This window comes from Arvicanthis niloticus, chromosome 23, assembly GCF_011762505.2.
Source record: "Arvicanthis niloticus isolate mArvNil1 chromosome 23, mArvNil1.pat.X, whole genome shotgun sequence".
Classification (NCBI taxonomy): domain Eukaryota; kingdom Metazoa; phylum Chordata; class Mammalia; order Rodentia; family Muridae; genus Arvicanthis; species Arvicanthis niloticus.
The window spans coordinates 17,839,618-17,860,164 of record NC_133430.1 but is presented as its reverse complement, the minus strand read 5'-3'; the positions used below and the strand labels follow the sequence as shown (position 1 = coordinate 17,860,164).

At 44.9% G+C, this 20,547-nt stretch overlaps 1 protein-coding gene across 11 annotated transcripts in view; it reads right to left on the bottom strand.

The window, feature by feature from the left end:
* Ttc7b (tetratricopeptide repeat domain 7B) overlaps nucleotides 1-20,547 on the bottom strand; it is a 219,320-nt gene that overhangs the window by 52,011 nt on the left and 146,762 nt on the right. For all 11 annotated transcript variants that reach the window (XM_076921409.1, XM_076921413.1, XM_076921419.1 and 8 more), the window contains one exon: nucleotides 2,325-2,441. In XM_076921409.1, the coding sequence (XP_076777524.1) occupies nucleotides 2,325-2,441 (117 nt within the window). The remainder of the gene's footprint in view (nucleotides 1-2,324; nucleotides 2,442-20,547) is intronic.

The window sequence follows — 20,547 nt, the reverse complement described above, 5'->3', positions numbered from 1 at the left end:
AACTGCTTCCTGTAAAAATCTTCCTGCTCAGTTTTCAGCTTATTTTATTTTTAGTAAAAGGATGTTTCTCACGTATCATGATTCTGTCTTGTGCAAAAGCCCATATGACCTAAAGAGCCTGGAGGCTGTTGGTCCTATGCTATTGCATCTGGGGACTCTGAAGTGTGCCGGCTGTAGAGAAAGCCTTGTCTGTGTATGCTGCATCGCCTAGCCAGGGTCACTGCTCACCCCAGCTGCCCAAGCATGCCTAAATCTGTGCGATGGTAAAGGCTTCGGAGAAACATTTATTTATATCCTGAGAAAATGAAGTTGAAACAGACAGGGAGCCCTGTCAATGGCTGTCCTGCCTCCACCCCATGCCCAGTGCTTTGGGAGGGGTCATTTCCACCCCAGGGCAGGAACACCCTGCTCTGTCCCTAAAAGATCTTTCAAGGAAAGAAGAATACGGTCACGGGCATTTGGTTAGGTATTTTTAAAGGCTTTCCAATTCTGCTATTTTTTTTTCCTCTGCACATTCAATATTCTTGGTTGCTAAGTGGGAGGAAATGTGGGGAGGTGGGAGAGGTGTGGAGAACAGAGGGAAATTGGCAAAGAGAAAGCTGATGGTTTATTTTCTCCCTTCTAAAGGGGGTACAGGCAATGATGGGCTCCAGCATGGAGGCAACCAGCTGAGGCAGTGTCTGCTGCAGGCTGGGTTATAGGGCAAACTGATGGGCCAGGAGAGGGGGCCTTTGAGCGAGATAAAGACAGGAATCTCCCAGTTCTTCGTATAGATATAGATATGCAGGATTTTTTAAGTAAAAATGATTTTTATTTTCAGATCAAACTGTGACAGGGAAAAAGTGAGATTTAGCGCAGCTTACCATTCGCCAGAAAGGGAGCGTGGCACAGCACGAGGGGCTTACTGCACCTCGGAAATCCTGGAAGACCCTGTGGGCAGAGCTAGCTTACCCAGCCGCAGCCCCAGACCTCCACGCTGCTCTGCCACAGCTGAATCATCGTCAAGCTGAGGTCAGTTCACCAGGGCACACCCACTTCCACAGACCTACAGTTTGAATACCTGCTTCTTAACAGAAAGAGCCTTTTGATTTGTTTGTTTGTTGGAACAGGGTCTCTCTGTAGCCTAGACTAGTCTAGAACTCATTATGTAGTCTAATTTGGCCTGAGACTCTCAGCAATCCCCTTGCCTAGTCTTCCTCACGTTTGGAATTAGAGTGGGAGCCACCACATTTTGTTCAACTGAAGACATTTTTGTTAAACAATCAAAATTCCCATTTCCCAGTGCCACAGCCCAACTCACCCACCTCTCCTCTCTGTAGGCCTCTGCAGACCACGGCCACCAGTGCCCTCGGCTGCCACCAACAAACGACAGACACCTGTTTGCCTCCTGACTCTTCAGAGCATACTATAAGTCACCCACACACCTTGCCAGGAATTTGAAAAACCTTCTGAATATCTGAGTTGCAGGAAGTCAATTGAATCACTGGATAGCACTTTGCTAAATTACTTGGGCAGTGTGCCCTAAACTTGGGGCAAATGGATTATAGGGTGTTTGTTGGTGACCTGCTGGGGGGTTGAATAGCTGTTCTTCCTTGGATCTGCTGACTCAAAAGGTTAACATTTTGACTTTCTGTTAACTAAGGTACTATACAGTTCTGGAGGGGCAGAAGGAGAGAACCTGTAGAAAGCCATTAAGAAAAATAAATTTTATCTGTGGGGATACAATTGACTTCTATCCTGTGGAAAAGATAGCCCCATAAAATATAGTCTGCCATCTTATAGGATACTATTTCTTCATCTATTTGTAAATTAATTTCAGCATTTCTGCCTATACACATTACAAATTCCTCGTTGAATGGACCATAACTTTGTACTGGCTTCTTCATAAGTGAGTGAAGTAAATAAAATCTTTAATATGTGTTAATTTTATATTTGTATGAATCATGAATTCAACTTGTTCAAAATTATTTTTAATGGTGTTCATAGGGACTTTCCTTCTTAATAGGATGCGACCTGCTAGCGACACAGACCCCTCTAGAATTACTGTAGGAAACTCATTTGGACTATGCCACTCGCCATTTTCTAAAAAGATGGTGAGACTTGTCACAGGCTGGAGCTGGGAAGAGAGGGGAATAAAAGAAACCCATGACTTAGAGCCTTCATCAGCCACAGGGAAGCATGATGCTCCTACATCCCTATCTCATGGAGAACTGGGACACAGGGGAGTGACAGAGTTTATGCCAGATTCATGCACATAGGAGAAGGCTCTGATTTGCAGATACCCATGCAAACACGACACAAAACAAGCACCACTGGCCTCTTACCTGGGATTGGTAAGGTTGTAGCACGATTTCCATATTTGTAACATGTGCTTACAGGTGAGCAGCGCCTCATCCGGGCCCCGGCAGAGCGACTCCAACTTCACTTTGGAAAACAGTAGTCTACAGTGGGAGGCAAGGAGAAAGCACCAGCTCAGGCCAGAGGCCCACCTTGCAAATTAGATAAGTGGCTCAGCCTGCAGCAGGGGCAACTGTACTCATTTTAATTTTTATTGTAATTAAGTGTTTTTCTATACAATATATTCTGATCACAGTTTCCCCTCCCTCAGCTCCTCCCAGATTCTACCTACCCATCCAAATCCATTCCCTTGCTTTCTCTCAATCTCATTAGAACAACAAACAGGCATCTAAAGAATTAATAATAAAATAAAACCCAATGAACCAGAATAGGACAGAACAAACAGGAAAAAAGACTGAATGAAAAGTACAAGAAAAACAGACAGATGTGGAGACACACAGAGTCACATATACAGAAATCCCATTAAAAACACAGAATTGAAAACCATAATATATAAGCAAAAGACCTGTTAAGGTTAAAAAAAAAAAAAAAAAAAAAAAAAAAAAAACCAAAAAAGCCAAGACAAAGCATTATGAGGAAAAACAAAACCTTCCAAAAATCCCATTGATCTCATTTTCTGTTGGCCATCTACTGCCCTTAAGTGTGGTTTGCACACACAGCGAGACTTCCTTGGAGAAACTAAGTTTTCCTTTGTGCACAGTTATCAGCTTGAGATAGCTTCGGGGTTAGGACAGACGATGTCCATCCCCCCTCTCAGCGATGGGACCCTCTCTGCCTTACACCTGCAGGGTCTAGGGGAGGCATGGCTGTGAGGCCAAGGATTCCTAAACTTGCTGCTCAGCCATGGCTTTGTGTAAGTCTCACCACGGAGGCACAAGCAAGCACAGGATGACAAACTCTGCTGAGGTTAAAAGCACTGGAGTGGGCAATTTTATTCAAAAGACAGAGATTTTATTAAAAGCATATTTTTTTTAGAACTAAGCCAATTTATTTATGAAATTTCAAAAATTCATTAAAAGTGAACCCTGGTTTATTAATAAGATTACATAGGAGATACGACTCAGTTGATACCCATATCTGCAGAGAGCCCTCCAGGAGAATGCTAACCTTCTCAGAAGATTTGAAAGCTTACAGAGCTGGGGCATGGTAACCCATGCATGTAGAAGTTGGAGGCAAGAGGATTACTGTTAGTGGCTATACATTGAATTGCAGGCCAACCTGAGCTATGAAATACCCTGTTTAAAAAGAAAGACTGTCTGAAGTCCCATGAGGCAAGAGGAGCACGAGACAGGCCTCCTCCTGACCTGCCTAGTCCTGCTCTTTAGTGCCTAGACTTTGGAATTTGGCCCCTTCACAATCATCAGAATAGTTCCTTATTCTCAACATCACCATGGCTTTAGTCTCCACTAGACTTGAGTGCCAAGCAAACTGTCCTCCTTGTAGACATCAGACAACTGACTGCAGACTACAGCTCTTTTAGTCCCTGCACTCATATCCAATGTCTTGAGAAGGTTTGAGCACAGACTGGATTTCCTCTTGTCCACTCCTTGCTCAGCTCTCAGAAACCTTCCTACAGGTCTGTCTAATGATTATGTCCCACTAGAGAAACAGCACATCCAGATCCCTTCCCCAGTCCTGTGAAGCTGTCATCTCCCTATCTCACCATGTGTCCCACACTCTGCTGGAACCTTACTCTGACCCTTCACTTCTATGGTGCTGACCAGCTGCTTCTCCAGCTCTCTATGCTGGAGCCTGGATCTTAACCTCTGGCACCTAACCTCTCTCTAATTGTTCTACAGTTCAGCTAAACCTACCATGTCGAGTAAGTCTTCCTTTGCTACCTTTTTACTCCATCTTCTTTACTCGGGGTATACCCTACCAGCTGGGGTTTGTTATAATAAAGACAGGAAAGGGACAGCTGCAGATGACTGATGTCCTCCTATGTACACATGGCACTCACAGACATTGGTAGTGCCATTTCTGTAATTACCTTTATGGGTAGGTAGTATTTATTTCTCTCCAACAGATGGGGACATGGATGCCTGTTCCCTCTGGCCAGTTGGTTTTTGAAAGTGATTTGTGAGTGCATGAGCCCTCGCCCTACCCCCCCCAATCTCTGGCCCCCTCTCCATAGTGCCCGTGACTGCTCCTTGTTCAACTGCTCCTTGTTCCAATGGCTTTCTCCGTAGCCCATGGAAGATGAAGACATAGATTTCAAGTGTTATAAATGAGACATAGGAGAGTTCTTCAGCCACATGTGATGTAATACCCAACTTTACAGTTCCTAGAGCAGCAACGCCACTGTTGGTGTAAGACAGGACAGAAGTAGCTTGCCCCAGCACATTCCAAACTTGGCTCTGCCTCTCTCCCAGTAGACCACAGGAAACCTAAAGATGCTTGCTTGTGCTCCCAGAGACATGTCAGGGCTGCAGCCTTCTCCTCAGACCTTGGTTTGCAGTGCAGAACCTGGGCTGAGCTAGTAATGGGCCAGGTAATGGGAAGGCTGTGGTCCCTGACCTATAAGCAGCACAACCAAGAGGAAGGCCAAATACAAGCGTGGGGCTAGGCTCTGATCCATGACATCTGAAGAGATGAAGATTCCCTTGAAGCCTACTAGGGGCCTCTACAGCTTCTGACAGCCATTCGGGGGTTAGGGGCTGGGGTCTCAAGAATGTTTGAAAGGAATCAGAAACTAACTCTTGCTGAAGCCTACGTGAGTCCAGAACATGCTAGGAGTAATTTTGTACCCAAATCCAGCACGTTAGAAGGGAGAAGCTTCTGATTGGTCCCTGTCAGTCTTTAGTGGAGACCATTTGGAGGCCCAGAGGATCTCCTAAGTGAAGGTTGCTGCCAAGCAGTTGTGTCTAGGAGAGTGGTCTAGGACAGCGGGGCCACAAGCCTCTTTAGCACTGTAGGTGGCTGGGCTCTTGGGTAAGGGCAAACCAAGATTTTATGGCTTGGCCAGGCTCAAAGGAATGTCCAGGAGTGGGTGAGAATGTTTCCTTGTTCAGCAGCCATGGTCCCTTTCACTGTCCCCAAGTACAAAGGCCAGAGTGCATCTTGAAGCCTTGGCTTGAGGGAAAAGTTCTGTGGATTCCTGGCTGGGAAAAGAACTTTTAATTAACATGAAATAACAGCTTTCAAACATTTGACTCATGATATGGAGCTGAAAAGGTGTGGGCTGGATCTAAGAGAGCTACTCAGGAAGAACGATAGTGGACCTGCTAAGCACACGTGATGGGAAGGCATTGGAAGAGAGGCACTGGCAGCAGCATGAAAGAACTTAGCAGAGGGACGAGCTGGGGAGGTAAGAACACAGGCAGCCAGGCCCTGTGCTAGGCCCTGTGCTGGCCCCTGCGTACCCCTGAGCATACTTGAAGACTGAGAGCACATGTTGGGGGCAGAGAGAGATGGCACTGCCTCTTCACCCACTTCCTGAACTTCAGTGGCTTAATAAGGCAGGGAAGAGTGTTGGAAACAGAACTGATGCTTCTCATCTCTCCAGAAACCTGCTCCAATGTCTTAAGGCAGCTGGAAATATCTGGTGGGAAACAAGTAATGTTGGCGCCGAAATGCAGAATACACAATGACTGGCATTAGTTTGCTGCTGCTGAATTTAAAGATATTGTAAATTCAACCCAATGAGAAAATCCCAAGGCAAAACAAACAAACAAACAAACAAAACAAAGCAAGTGATGAGACAGCTGAGCACACGACCCTGCTGGACATGGGCCATGTCTGCAGCCTGAGGCGGTGAGCACAAGAACCACCACAGATAAGATCAGGGTGGCTGTGCTACCAAGAACAGCCATGACTTAGTTCAGAAGTCACGTATTTTGTAGACCTGGTTCAAAGTTCAGTAATCTCATTTAAAACAAATTTTGTTCAGAGACCCATTGAAAACTTACATAAAATCAATGAAGAACAGGGGAACACACTAAAGCACGAATCCAACTCTGTGATGGTTAATTTCATTGGCCAACTTAACAGGTTTTAGAATCACCTAGAAGACAAATCTTGGCAGGTCTGTGAGGGTTTAACTGGGGTGTGAAGACCCACCCTAAACTTGGGGTACCATTCTATAAGCTGGGGTTCTTACCTGAATAAAACTGGGAAAGCAAGTATAGAATGTTTATCCCTCAAGGCATACAAACCAACCAGTACTTCCTGCTCCTACCACCATGCTTTCTCTGAGTAATCTCTGTCTCTCCCTAAGCTGCTTCCTGTTAGGTAGTTTGGCTACAACAAGGAGAAAGGTAACTAATAGAGACTTCATTACTGATAATTAAGATTTAGCAACTTCTACAACTCCTGCTGTGACCTAGCTCTTGCTACCGTAGTTTGTCCCTAGTACACCATCTTCAGCCCAACTCCTCCCTCACCTCAGCCGTCTTCATGCCCGTGGGTCTCTGCAGAGGGTGCTCTGTGGTCTGATGCCTTTTCAGGCCACACATTTGGCCTCTCGAGCGCCTGCTCATCCTTAAGAGTGCTCGTTGAAAAGTACCTCTTTAGTTTCCAAGAATGGGAACAACACCCATCCAACGACAACACAATTGTCAAAAGCCACCAGAGCTTACAACTGCAAGATAACAAATTAAGAGCCAAGAAGCGTATGCTTCCAAGACAAGTAAAATAATAACAACAGCAGCAGCTGTGAGAACTTGGAATATTTAATCACTGATTCCACAACAACCCTGCAAATTAGGCAGAGTTAATCCAGCCAGACTCACAGCACAGATACTGAACTAAATCTATCTGACTCCAAAGCACTGAAAAGGAAGCAGAGAATGATTTCCAATCTTACAGTGACACATGCAGAGGGACGGACCGCGCTGTCTAGTCCACTGCCAAATACTTAGACCCCCAAATGTAAGACTGTGGAACACAATGTAGCATAAAGTGTGGTCAGCCCCCAGCCTCTCAGAGCTTCCAGCCCAGTGAGGATCACACTGTGGCCTTGAGTCTGAGGAGTTGGGGTTGGGGCTCTGATCCTAGAATGTCACATACAAGACTTACTAGAGAATAGGCACTCACATTTGTGCATGTGTGTGTGATCTGCCTGCCACCCTAAAGTCTGATACATATAAAATTCCAGGGATCTGAATGACCCAGTTACTCAAACTTTTACTTTTCATTATAATTCATTAAATAATAGTTTACCCTATTATGGAAATTTTCAAAGAATCCTAAGATAATTCCTGAAATAAAGACTATGTTTGGCTTAGGGAAGGGCTTAAAACGGACATACAATGTCCCAGGGAGGATCTAGACCATGTCGTAATGTGAAATTTCAATGTTCTTCATAGGAGAGGAGTCTAAGTGACACCTCTCAGGGCAAGCTGGACATCTAGCAACCATTTCCAGGATGACTTTCTGACCCTGTCAAACCTGTCCCACTCTGGTTCAGCTTTCTCCTGGGTCTACTCCCATAAATCCTGACTTGGGCTAGGGAAGGAGAAAGCTAAAAGGCACAAATTTTAAAATTCTGAAACTTAATATGCACAAAAGTTTCCAATCAAGAATGCCCAGTGAGGGCTGAGGAGATGGCTCAGTGGGTTAAGTGCTTGTTGTGCAAACATGAGGACCTGAGCTTGGATCCCCAGAAGCCACCTGAAGGCAGAGGAAGACAGCACTGACCTGTAACCCCAGGGCTCCTGGAGTGAGATGAGAGGCAGAGACAGGAAGATCTCAGAAGACCATTGTCAGTATGCAAGAGGCCTGTTCTCATACAAGAGAGAGCAAGGACTGGCATCTAAGGTAGTCCTCCAACACCCACACATGTACTGACACACAGCCTACACACACACACACACACACACACACACACCACAGTGCATACACATTAAAGTTTTTTTTTTTTTTAAATGTAAAGTCTGTGGCTCTGATTTCCTCAAGCTTATTAAATGCCCCAAGGAGGAAACACGCATAGTAATCCTGCAAACCTGCACTACCTCGCTGTGAGGGCTGCAGTCACGGCAGCTGATTTAGAAATAAAATCCTAGGAACCTGAACATTTGGGATCTTGTGATGATCTGTGAACTCAACTCTCAGACTCCGTGCGCCAGGAACCTTCCTTTGCTTATCCACTGAACGTGGGCAGGATGCAAAAACAGCTGTGCAGAACAGCCTAGGAAAATTGCTCCAGTGTGGCACAGGTCCTCAGAGCCCTGGATATTTTCCCTGACCCCCACTTCAGAGCTGGGCAGCCCACCTGGAGAGACAAAGCAGCTGCCGAGGGCTTGGAGGAAAGTGTGCACGTGACACTGGGAGAAGGAAGGACTACATCAGCAGAGGAGGGGGCGTAGGGTGGGTGGGGCGAGTACGCTCAAAAGACATTTTTAACTAGAGAAGACGGTTTGGCAGCCGACCCAACCAAGGCAAGCAGTAGGAAAAATGAAGAGCAGTGTGGTGAGGGGGGAGATGAGGGATTAAAGCCAGATGAGTCATTTGGGAACAGGTGTTCTGAAAAAGGAAGGCGAAGTGGGCCATGTGCAGCCAGCCCTGTCCAGAAGTGTCTTCAAATCCAACCAGCCGACTCTTCTGAAGGTTCGAGTCTTCCTGTTTATTGTCTTCAACCTACTATGTGCTGGTTGGAGGCATGGTTGTGCTGGCTGGCTGTCTTAATGGACCAATGCCGGAAACACACACACACACACACACACACACACACACACACACGAACAAACACCTAGCCTGTGGCCTTGAGTTCGGCCATTGTGACTGCTACCCACCAGGGGTGACTGTGATGCTGGCTTATAGCTGGGTAGGGGCCAGAGCTGAGACACAGCCCTTTCATTCCCCTTTGTCAACATTTGGAAGGAATGAGTGTCAGCCAGGTCAGGTGACTGTTAATATGTATCAACTATTGCTTGAGGCCTTACTAACTGCAGATCAATCAAATTATCTAATTCTTCATCTGTTACCCAGGAAATAATGTCAAAGATCATCTGGCTTACCCAACCGCATATTGACATGTTATTCATTACCTCATTAGAAAAAGAAGTTACAAGTTTTCCCAATTAATGCAAAGCTAGAAAAGGCTGTAACAGATCTTTGAATACTTTGTTACCTCAAGTATATGGTCGATCCCAATACATGTAGCTGAAGAATCTACTAGGAAGAGTCTTGTGAGAAATAGAATCTCTATCTTTCCTCTACCTGTCACCCCAAGTCAGAATCCACACAGAGCTAGGTTCCCAGGGATTGTAGATGCAAAGTTAGAAACACTGCCGTTCACAGCTGTCCACCCTAATGGAGGATGGACCTTCAGTGCTGCGGTTTGAAACAAAAGAAAAACAACTTCCCAGGAAAGAGCTCCCATGGTCCTTGCACTTCGGAAATTCTTCCTGTGCTTATTCATTCCCAGGGGAAATTAATTTATTTATTTAGAATTGAGAGCTTGTTATGTTGCCCAGTCTGGTTCCAAACTCTTGGGTTCTCGAGAAGATGGAACTATTCGTATGTACTACACTTGCCTCCAATGCTACTCTTGGGAGTATGCCTTTAGTTCCCAAGCTAGGCGGGAATTCTGCACACCCAATCATAGTAAGCTCAGAACTGCAGGCACCCTACCTGTGGTACGGAACACATGGTATCTGTCATTCCAGGGAGACACCTTGAGCACTTTCTGAGGGCTGATCTAGAACTCTGCCCAGCACTGCCCATAGCTACAGCGAGGGTATACAGGGTGATCAGTCTCTCAGGGGCATCAATCACAGTGGCCTACCTCATGGTCCTCCCTTGAGTCTGTAGAGCACTGAGCAACTGTCCCAATAGCATACAGACATGGAGGAGTCAAGAATGGGCACAGTAAGGCCTTCCCAGGGATGAAGAAGCAAATGCTTTTCCAGAACAGGCAGGTAAATAAAAGGCAAGTTTAACGAACAGTGGGGAGTTTTGCATCATGCCTACCAGAATACGTCTCAAACTTGAATGTTTTTGAAACGTATCCCAGTCCAGAAATCTCTGCTGATATACAAAACCTCACAGGCTTTCAATAACAAACCCTTATTCTCAGGCTTTCAAGGGGTCCTTCTGGGCAACTGATCCTATTACACACCTAAATGCATTCTGCCTCCTGGTCAGCTGTCAGCAGAGGGGAGGAGGGCCTGAGGGCTAGGCTCTCCGCACTGTATCAGCTTCTCTGGTAAGGAACCCACCCAGTGGCTCACTGCCAGGTGTGAGCTATTCAACTGCTAAGGAAGTTCTAAACACATGGCCATTTTAAGACCCTCAGCTGCTCCAGGAGACAGTGCAATGTGCCAGCACATCTGGAATCTCATTGGCCTTTCTCCCTCCCTGGTCTGAGGTGTTAGTGGGTGACAGGGCCGCACTGTCTCCCCACACTCTCATATCAGCTGTCCCAGAAAACCTAGAGCACACTGATTTGGTAAAACAAAGATTCTTAGTGTCAAAGACTATGTAAGTAGCTGGTTTTTGTTTGTTTTGTTTTGTGTTTGTTTGTTTTAAGGGTTTAGCTGTCTCTTATCCTGCCCTGGGAAGAGCAGACTTGGGAGAGACCCAAGCCTGATGATGTGGCTGCCTCCTTGTGATCCTAAGCCTGCTTCCTCTTTATGATGGGCCATATTCCTTACATTTTGCCTCTCAGTTCAAAGAGTCAATAAACTGAAATACACCTTAGCTGTCTAAAAGTATGTTTAGAACCAACAACTGGCACATGTCACCTCATGGCCCTGCAGTCTCCCTCATTCTTGGCTCCTGTTTCAGTAGTTGATCTCGGTTTGAATTAGTATTCTGGAGCCACGGCACCTAAGCTGGAAATGACCTGAAAACACTACAGTCATCTTTCTAATCATCTTCAATTTCTGCTTTAATGAAGGGAGCCATTGCATACCATGCTGACCTCAAAGCTACAAGCTCTACATGCCCAGGCAGGACTCCTAAGAGCTCTATGACTGGATGGCATGAGGCATCAAAGACAATGTGAGAGGGAGGCAGAGAAGCTGCCCTCAGGTCTTGTAAAGGGCTGGCAGGCAATGCCACTGGTCCAGAGAGCACAGGGTGCCAAGTGCCAAGAAAAGTGGGTGACAGGAGAAACAGGCCTGCTTGACTTCCTCAAGGCTCCCCGGCTGCTGTGCAGAGCTATAAGACCCAGCTGTTTGTGGCACACGATGCTCAGGTGTATGGTATGCTAGGTATTCTGGGCAAGGCACTGCAGACTCACAGTTTCTTTTTCTTTTTTTGGGGGGGTGGGTGGGGTGGGGTTGTTTTTTCGAGACAGGGTTTCTCTGTGTAGCCCTGGCTGTCCTGAAACTCACTCTGTAGACCAGGCTGGCCTCGAACTCAGAAATCCACCTGCCTCTGCCTCCCAAGTGCTAGGATTAAAGGCGTGCGCCACCACCGCCCAGCTAGACTCAGTTTCTAGAAAGCACGTTGTGTAAATTCTGAAGGCGATTCTTGGAATTACTGAATGACACTAGGAGAGTTTGTAGATCTTAAAACAACAATACTTAAATTAATCACTTTCTGGGTGAAGACCAGAGAGGGATACTTTTGGTGGGCCTTGTCTCAGCCCAACTTCTCCCAGATCTGCCAAACGTATGCTCTCTTGAGCTGACTGGGAGACTGGCCCATTTTGAAAAATACAAAATTTTCCCCAAAGAGAGGGGTTCTTTTGGAAAGGGCACAAGAGACTTGAGGAATTAAACCCGAATCGCCTGGCTAGGTGAATGTGGGAAAAGAGGTGTAGGGAGCACCACCCACCCACCTTGGGCTGCCTTCTGGCACTGTAGGATGGAGTCTCCTCCTTAAACAAATGCAGCTGCAAATACTCTCCAGTCCTCCCAGTCTTCTGTTGGAAACAAGTTGGTCTCTAAGCCACTGGCCTATCTCCTAACATGCTTCCATGTTTACCAAGATCTCACCACTGCGGAACCTCATAGAAAGGTGACAAGTGTGGGATATATCACCCTGGCTCAGCGTGTCTATGCTGAAGGAATGCTGATCCAGACTTTAAGGGCCTCTAATCACAGCAAACCGGCGGTGGCGCAGCCTGAAAGGCGTCCTCCTGCAGAAGGCGCGGGCCCTCTGTCCTCTCTCTGACCCGCTGGTTCGAATCTCGATCGCTCCTGCGCGTCTCATGGGGGAAAAGAAAAAGGGTCCCTAATCATCTAACTTTGAAGAATACTTACTGGAAACCATTCTATAATCAAAAACATCAACAATAAAAGCCAAGAAACTTGTCATTTTAATAAATGTAGTAAAACATACGTAACATACGACTGGCCATTTTAGCTCTTTTTAAGCATATGGTTCAGAGTCATTCAAGTACGTTCACTGTGCCACCAACTACCATCCATCCCCAGAAATTGTGTGTGTGTACAGATGCTGGAAATCAACCCCAGGGGTCATTCCTTAGGTGTTACGTACCTTGCTTTTGAGACAAGGTCTAGCATAGGCCTGGAACTCACTGACTAGAGGCTGACTGGCCAGTGGGAGCTGCCTGTCTCTACCTTTTCAGTGCTGGAATTACAAAGACATATCATTACATATGGCCTTGTAAAGTATTTTATTTTATGTGTATGGGTATTTTGTCTGCATGTGTCTGTGCCCCATGTGCGACATATGGTAGTGCCTGGAGAGGCCAAACATGATTTTAGATCCTCTGGAACTGGAGTCACAGACAGTTGTGAGTCATTATGTAGATGCTGGAAATGAAATCCTGGTCCTCTCTGCTAGCAGCCAGTACTCTTAACCACCACGTCATCTCTCCAACCATGCATGTGTCTTCCTACATGGGCTCTAGAAATCAAACTCAAGTGTTTGTTTCTGCAGCAAGCACTTTACTAACAGACCTATCTCTCTGGTCCCCAAAACTCTTCATTTTGCAAAACTTTCTGTATCCTTTAAACAGTAACTGCCCATGCTCCCTGTCCCTCTTTGGTGTCCCTGGGTTTGTACTGTACTCTCAGCCCACCCAGACATCCTTTGAGTATCTACAGGTCAAGATTCAAAACATGAACAGCCTTCTTCCTTAGGTCCAACTTCTTAGCAAAGGCACATCCACAGGTCATTACTCGGCTCAGATACAATGATAGCCCCTTTGGAATCAGTAAACCAAAGTACTACTCAAGAGGAGGCTTCAGCTCAAGCTGAGTTCCCTTGAGAGTATGTACGACAACGACAGGATACACTATGCCTCAGCTTCCTTGTCTGTAAAGGCTGGGGAAAGCATACAGCCCATCTCAGATGCTCTCTTGAGAAATAATTTTTGTTACATTTTAATTTTATTTTATGTGTATAAGCATTTGCTGGCATGTATGTAAATGAACCATGTGCATGCCTGATACTCACAGAGGCCGGAAGAGAGTGTCAGGTCCCTAGAATTGAAGTTATAGGTGGTTGTAAGTCCCCGTGTGGGTGTTGGGAACTGAACTCAGATTCTCTGAAGAACAGCAAGTACTCTCAACCACTGAGCCGTCTCTCCAGATCCATTTTTTTTATCATGCTTATTATAGCAGTGTGAATGTTAGCCATCATTCCTGTTAAGTAAGTGTCCAGGTCTTTTCACATAGTTTCCACTAATGTAAAAGGAGAGTTGACAAAATCTCCCCAGGTGTGCCGGTTAGGGATCCTTGTAGAGGAAGAGCTTTTAGAAGAGTGAGATTGATGTTTTTAGTTGAAAATATACCCGAAGGTGTTCACACATAAAGACCCAAACTTGTGTTTGAAAAGTCACTTTCTTGTGCTTTGCTAAACATCTGATTGTTACATAAAGTGCTCTTGATCTTATGACCTTACCAATAAACAACACATGAGTAAGTGTGAGCGTGCTCCCTACTTAAACAGGAAAAAAGAAATCAAACTTCAGGTAGATGACAAGACTACTGGAGAGTTGGTATTGGTGTCACTTGGCAGCACTGTAAGCTTGATGCATCAATACTAACATTTCAGTAACACCAAAGTCCCCGAAAGCCACCAGGAATATGACAGCCTTGCTGTGTCCCCAAAGATCAAAGCCAAGCAAATACACCCATTCCAGCATTTTATCTGCAAGTGAAGTTCAGAAGTGATGTCTGAGACTTAGGAGAAATCCTGGCCTGGTTTAGGAGAGAACTGTTTTCAAGCAGCACCTGGCACCCACTTGATTAAAAGGGCTTAAAATGGCTGTAATACCCAGAAAGGTACTCACAAAGATACAGGGAAGCCTATCTCACATAGAAAGCAGTAAGAATAAGGCAGGGGGGTGCAGCTCAGCTGGTAGAGGGACTGCCTAGAACGTATATGTTCTAGGTTTCAGCCCCAGTACTATATAGCCAGGGTGTACATCTGTAATCAATCACTTGGGAGGAGGGGCCAGGAGGATCAGAAGTTCACCCTCTAAATAGATAGAGGATTCAACAGAGAATAGGACCTCTTCAAAGTTATAACCACACAGAGTCAGATATACTGACCAGTGGCATTAAATAAAAAGTGTAGAAACAGCCTAGAAACCAGTCTGGAAATCGGACTCAGAACAGCAGAGGCACAGTGGAGCAAGAGGGCAGAGGATCCTTTAAATGTGTGAGGATAGCAGTGACAAATGTGTGATACTGGTGCAGCTGGAAAGCACGTGAAGAAAACAACCACACTGACCCGATACCGAGATTTCAATGTGAAATGTTACATGACTTTTAGAGGCTAATTTAGGAGACCACCTTTCTAATCTTGGAGGAGAAAAGGCTCCTTAGACACAGAAAGCACTGCTCATTGGAGCTAGGTCTAGTGGTACAGGCTTGTGATCCCAGGTTCTCAGGAAGCTGAGAGAAGAGAATCACAAGTTCAAGGCCTGCCTGGACTACATAGTGAGTTCAAGGCCAACTGAGGCAACTTGGTGAGGTCTCAAAATCTAAAACAGACAAAAAGAGGGCTGGGAATATACCTAAGTAGTAGAGCTCTAGCAGATATGCATGAATTACACACACACACACACACACACACACACACACACACACACCAAGTCTTAGAAAGAGAAGAGAAGCAACACAGATAAAGAGACTACAGCTGGGGAGATCTTTGGACTGCACACGAACAGAAGAACCTGCACCATAAATATAAAGAAACCCCACAAACTATAAAGAAGACAACCCAATTCAAAAGACTTTATATATTCTTCAGAAAAGGGGAAAACTAAATAAATGACCAATGTACAAATGAAAAAAATGTCTAACCTCACTGGTAAGGAGGGACATGCCACTTAACTTGCAATGTAATTATTAGCCACAGTGCCAAAAAGAAGTCTAGCAATATGGGTGCAGGAGTCATAGGGGCTCTTGGGCCAGAGGAACGTAACCTGGCAACACTTTGGAATTTGGTTAAAAATGCACATACCTGCCAGGCATGGTAGCACAGCTCACTTTTAATTCCAGCACTTGGGAGATAGAGGCAGGTAAATCTACCAATTCAAGACCAGCCGAGTCTACATAGCTCCAGACCAGCCAGGGCTGGAAAGAAAGATTCTGTCTTAAAAAACCAAACCAAATAACAACAACAATATCCTCTGACTCTGGCCTTTCAATCTCCCATAAGATCCATATGAATCCTTGAACACAGCACTAGGAGACTTACAGGGAATATTTACAGCAGCATTTTCTATCACAGCCCCACCCCCGAAAAGAGCAACCATGTCTATTTAGAGTAGACTGGATAAATATGCAACAAGACCACACCTCAGCAATACAATTTTAAGCACTGAAAGCAAGTAGTATCTGGGTTATATTTTAAAATACATAAAACATTTAAAGCTTAAAATCTTTGTTATTTACAAGTACAGACAGACAGTAGAGAACTAGGAGACAACAGTCACCATGAAAGTCAGCACAGTAATTAACCCATCAGGTGAGTAGCAAGAAGACTGGCTAAAAAGGAAACACAGCCATTATATTATATGGGAAATATATGTAAATATTTGCATGAGAAGAAATGAATGCACAGGCAATCCACGGGCACCATTAGTGTTCTTAAATAATGAACACTCATGTTCTGTGCCATCCTCTGAAACACAATAGATAAACACTCTTTAGTTTCTACCCATTATTTAATGACAATTTTAAAGGATTCAAAAATATGTCTGAAGTCACTGGGGTAGTGTGATAATATGAATTACTTTTATGTACTAAGCAGTTACCAGGTACAAGTGCCTTATAACTGGATTAGTTGCCTCTGTTCTTACAATGTCCTCTGAGATGGGTATGTTACTATCCACATTTTGCAAATGAAAAGATGAGACAAAGCAACTAAGTAACTAACTCAGAGTAGAGGGCTGAGGTTTGGAACCAGGTTTGTCCAGCTCCTAGGGCTGAAAGCAAACTTAAAAAAAAAATAATCTGCATTCCTTCCCTTCCAGAATTAAGCCCATAATAGCAGCTTCTCCAAAACTTACTTTTGGAGTGAGTTCCTTTAGGAAGGAATTTCCGGCTGGGGATGTGACTCATGTGACTTGGTCGGAGGATGTTTGCCTAGCACACATGAAGCCCTGGGTTCCATCCTGAACATGTCATAAACTGGGTATGATGTCACACATCTGTAATCCTGCCATTCAGAAAGTGGAAGCAGGAGGACCAGGAGTTCAAGATTATCTTCAGCCTCAAGGTAAGCTTGGGCTAGCCTTGAGTATATAAGAGCCTGCCTCAAAAAAAAAAAAAAAAAAAAATTTCTGGTTCTCAAAATCTTTATTCACTTACAGTTCTGTTTGGAATGACAAAACGGCTGAGATGGTACCTCTTAGCTAGACCGCTGTGGTTCCTGTCAAGCTTTTTCAAGGCACTGAAACAGGCTATAATTTCATGGAGAATGAGGATGCTGTGCAGTCCACTTTGATGCTGTACTGAAAGACCTACAGTAATTGCCTTATGATAGAAAGAGCCAACTCTGGCTCTGGTTCTAGAGGTTCCAGCTCAAATTCAAGTGGTTGCATCACTTTCGGCCTCTAGCAAGGACAGAACATCTTGGCAGGAACTCAGAGTGGAGCAAACTCAGCTTTGAGTCATAAAGAAAAAGAAAGTAGAGAGAAGACAAACTAAGGTCTAATGATGTCTCCAGCAAAACCTAGAACTCTCTAAAGCTGAGGGGCACATTACATTTCTTTTATCCATAAGCCACAGGTGGTAATAACAATAGCCAATACCAATAACCTAGAAACTTCTATCAGATGCCACCATGATGCTTTGAATTAGAATGGCCCAGTCTTAGTTAGGGTTCCCATTGCTGTGAAGAGACACCATGACCACAGAAACTCTTATAAAGGCAGATATTTAATTGGGGCTGGCTTAGAGTTTCAGAAGTTTAGTATATTATCATCATGGTGGGGACATGGTGACACTCAGGTAGGCATGGTGCTGGAGAAGGAGGTTGAGAGTTCTGCATCTTAATCTGCAGGCAGCAGCAGGAGACTGTGTACCACACTGGGCACAGCTGGAGCATCTGTGACCTCAAAGCCCATCTTCACAATGACACGCTTCCTCCAACAAAGCCACACCTCCTAGTAATGTCACTCCCTGTGGCCAAGCATTCACACATGAGACTGTGGGGGCCATATCTATTCAAACCACCACAGGCCCCCACAGATGAATATATTCAAATGCTTGGTCACCAGTTGGTGGAACTGTTCTGGAAAGATTAGGAGGTGTGATCTCACTGGAGAAGGTGTGTCACTGTGGACAGGTTTTGAGATTTCAAAAGTACAAGCCATTCCCAGTTAGTTCTCTCCCTGCCTTAGGCTCGTGAATCAAGAAGAAAGCTCTTAGATACTGCTCCAGCACCATGCCTGCCTGCCATGTTCCCTGCCATGATGGTCATGGACTCGCCTTTTACAACTGCAAGTACCCGATGATCATTTTCTAAGTTGCCTTGATAATGGTGTTTTGTCACAGCAATAGAAAAGTAACCAAGCTATTACTATTTAAAGATTCAAGGTACCTCCCTAAAACACCACCTTGGGCACTAAGCCTCCACATATGGGTCTTTGGAGGATACACCTTCAAACCAAAGCATATGGCGCATGTTTTGGGCATGGTTTGAGTGTACCACAAGGGTTTAAATGTTGGAAGCTTGGTTTTCAGTGTGGTGATGTTGGGAAGTGGCAGAACCTTTAAGATGTGGGGTTTAGAACAAAGCCATTATGTCACTGGGGATACTGCTCTGATTTTTATCACATGCTCTAATTTTTCCTTGGAAATAATTAATGTAATTCTTCTCTTCCTCCTCCTCCCCTCCCCTATTCCTCTTCTTCCTCTTCTTTCCTCTCTTCTTCTTCTTCTTCCTCCTCCTTCTTCAAGACAGTTTCTCTGTGTAGCCAAGGCTGTCCTAGAACAGGCTCTGTAGACCAGGCTGGCCTCCTCAAACTCAGAGATCCACCTGCCTCCCAAGTGCTAGGATTAAAGGCATGTGGCACCACTGCCAGGCAACTGATATAACTTCTGAGAGCCTCCAGCCTCCAGTTAATCTTCTTGTGAATAGACTGCTATAAAAGTACAAGGCTGAACCATTCCTGTTCTCTTAATTTCTGTTCACTCCGTGACTTCTCTTTTGTGCATGTGTTCCTTCCATGTACATCTACCATGGCATAACAGATACAGCCAAGGAGATCGTCATCAACATGAAAGGAGACGCTCATCAACACTGAGCAGAATCTAACACCAAGCCCTTGGACCTCTAGATAAATATACAGATAAATCTCTCTCTCTCTCTCTCTCTCTCTCTCTCTCTCTCTCTCTCTCTCTCTCTTTCTTTTTCCAAATGTTAACTCAGCTTCAGACTTTTTGTTATAGTAATGGAAAAGGGACTAATTCAGACGAGGTAATGCTGGAGGACCAGCTGCTTCTATGAGAACCTTCAGTTATCTTATCTGGCAACTGTTCAACAAGACAAACAGGGCTGACCCTAATGGAAAAATTTTCATTCCTAGGGAACAAGTTGGAACATAATATTAACTATTAGTTTGTTATTATCTGTGGCTTAGGAATAAAAAAAAAACTAGAGGCAACCCTAGGCTTCATTCAGGGTCTAAAGTTCTGCTGTGGACAAATGCATCAGAAAGAAACATAACTCCCTACAGCTGGGACAAGACCACCTGTCATTCTTGCTTCGGTTGGTGCTAACAGGTTTTACTCAGATAATCTGGTAATCGTGGGATCCACAGACTACAGCTGCTCTCAATTTTTTTTTTTTTGTTTTGTTTTTGTTTTTTCGAGACAGGGTTTCTCTGTGTAGCCCTGGTTGTCCTGGAACTCACTCTGTAGACCAGGCTGGCCTCGAACTCAGAAATCCACCTGCCTCTGCCTCCCAAGTGCTGGGATTAAAGGCATGCGCCACCACCGCCCGGCTTGCTCTCAACTTTTAATAGGTATTCTTGTAAAGAAGTTTCCTATCACAAAGGAAGAAATAAAAATATTTGAAAAGCAGACAAGTCTTGAGCTGATCTCAGACCTGATGCCACATGTTCTGATTTTTCCAGTTTGCAGCTTAACATTAAAATAACAGGTTTACATTGCTGACATATCTCCACTGCTGCTCCTTATTCCTCCTGCTTGAAAGGCTGTCAGCTGCTGTCATTGGAGGCATTACCCATCAGCCATCACCGCTGATTTGCTTACTGTGCAGTGTGGCTGTTAGTCTAGGGTGCTACTGTGGGCTACTGAAACAGGAACCACATGCTGGAGAGTAGTATCTAATGAGGGAGTGGCTGTGCACACATGCATGGGCACACGTGCTGGAGGGAGGAGTCATAGAAAGGCACTTTATAAATACTGACGAGAGAGAGCAAGTTCAATTGTATCAGATTGCTGCCACTTTATCAAAACGGAGAAAGGACCAAATACTTTAAAACGTAGTCTAATCACCGTGATTCTACAGGGCTAAACATCATGGGATAAAATACAGAAATTCGCAGGTGTCACAGGAGCAAGTTCGAGACGTGCAAGAAGCAAAACTGCAGCAAAACTCTTTAGTTCACTCTGCAAACGGCTGAGCCTACAAAAGAACCCTCCAGTCACAGGTTTCCTGGATTATAGGGAGATGGGGAGAAGAGAAGTGCCCTTTCCTTGAAGACAAAGAAATGTTTGTAGTGGAAATATGTGAATCAATTTTCCAAGGAGAGCTGCTGAAAAAGCTCTGATTAAAACCACCAGGAGGGGATGAGGCCAGGAGATCAAGCCAGAGGTGACCCATTTAACCGCAACTGCTGCACTTCTG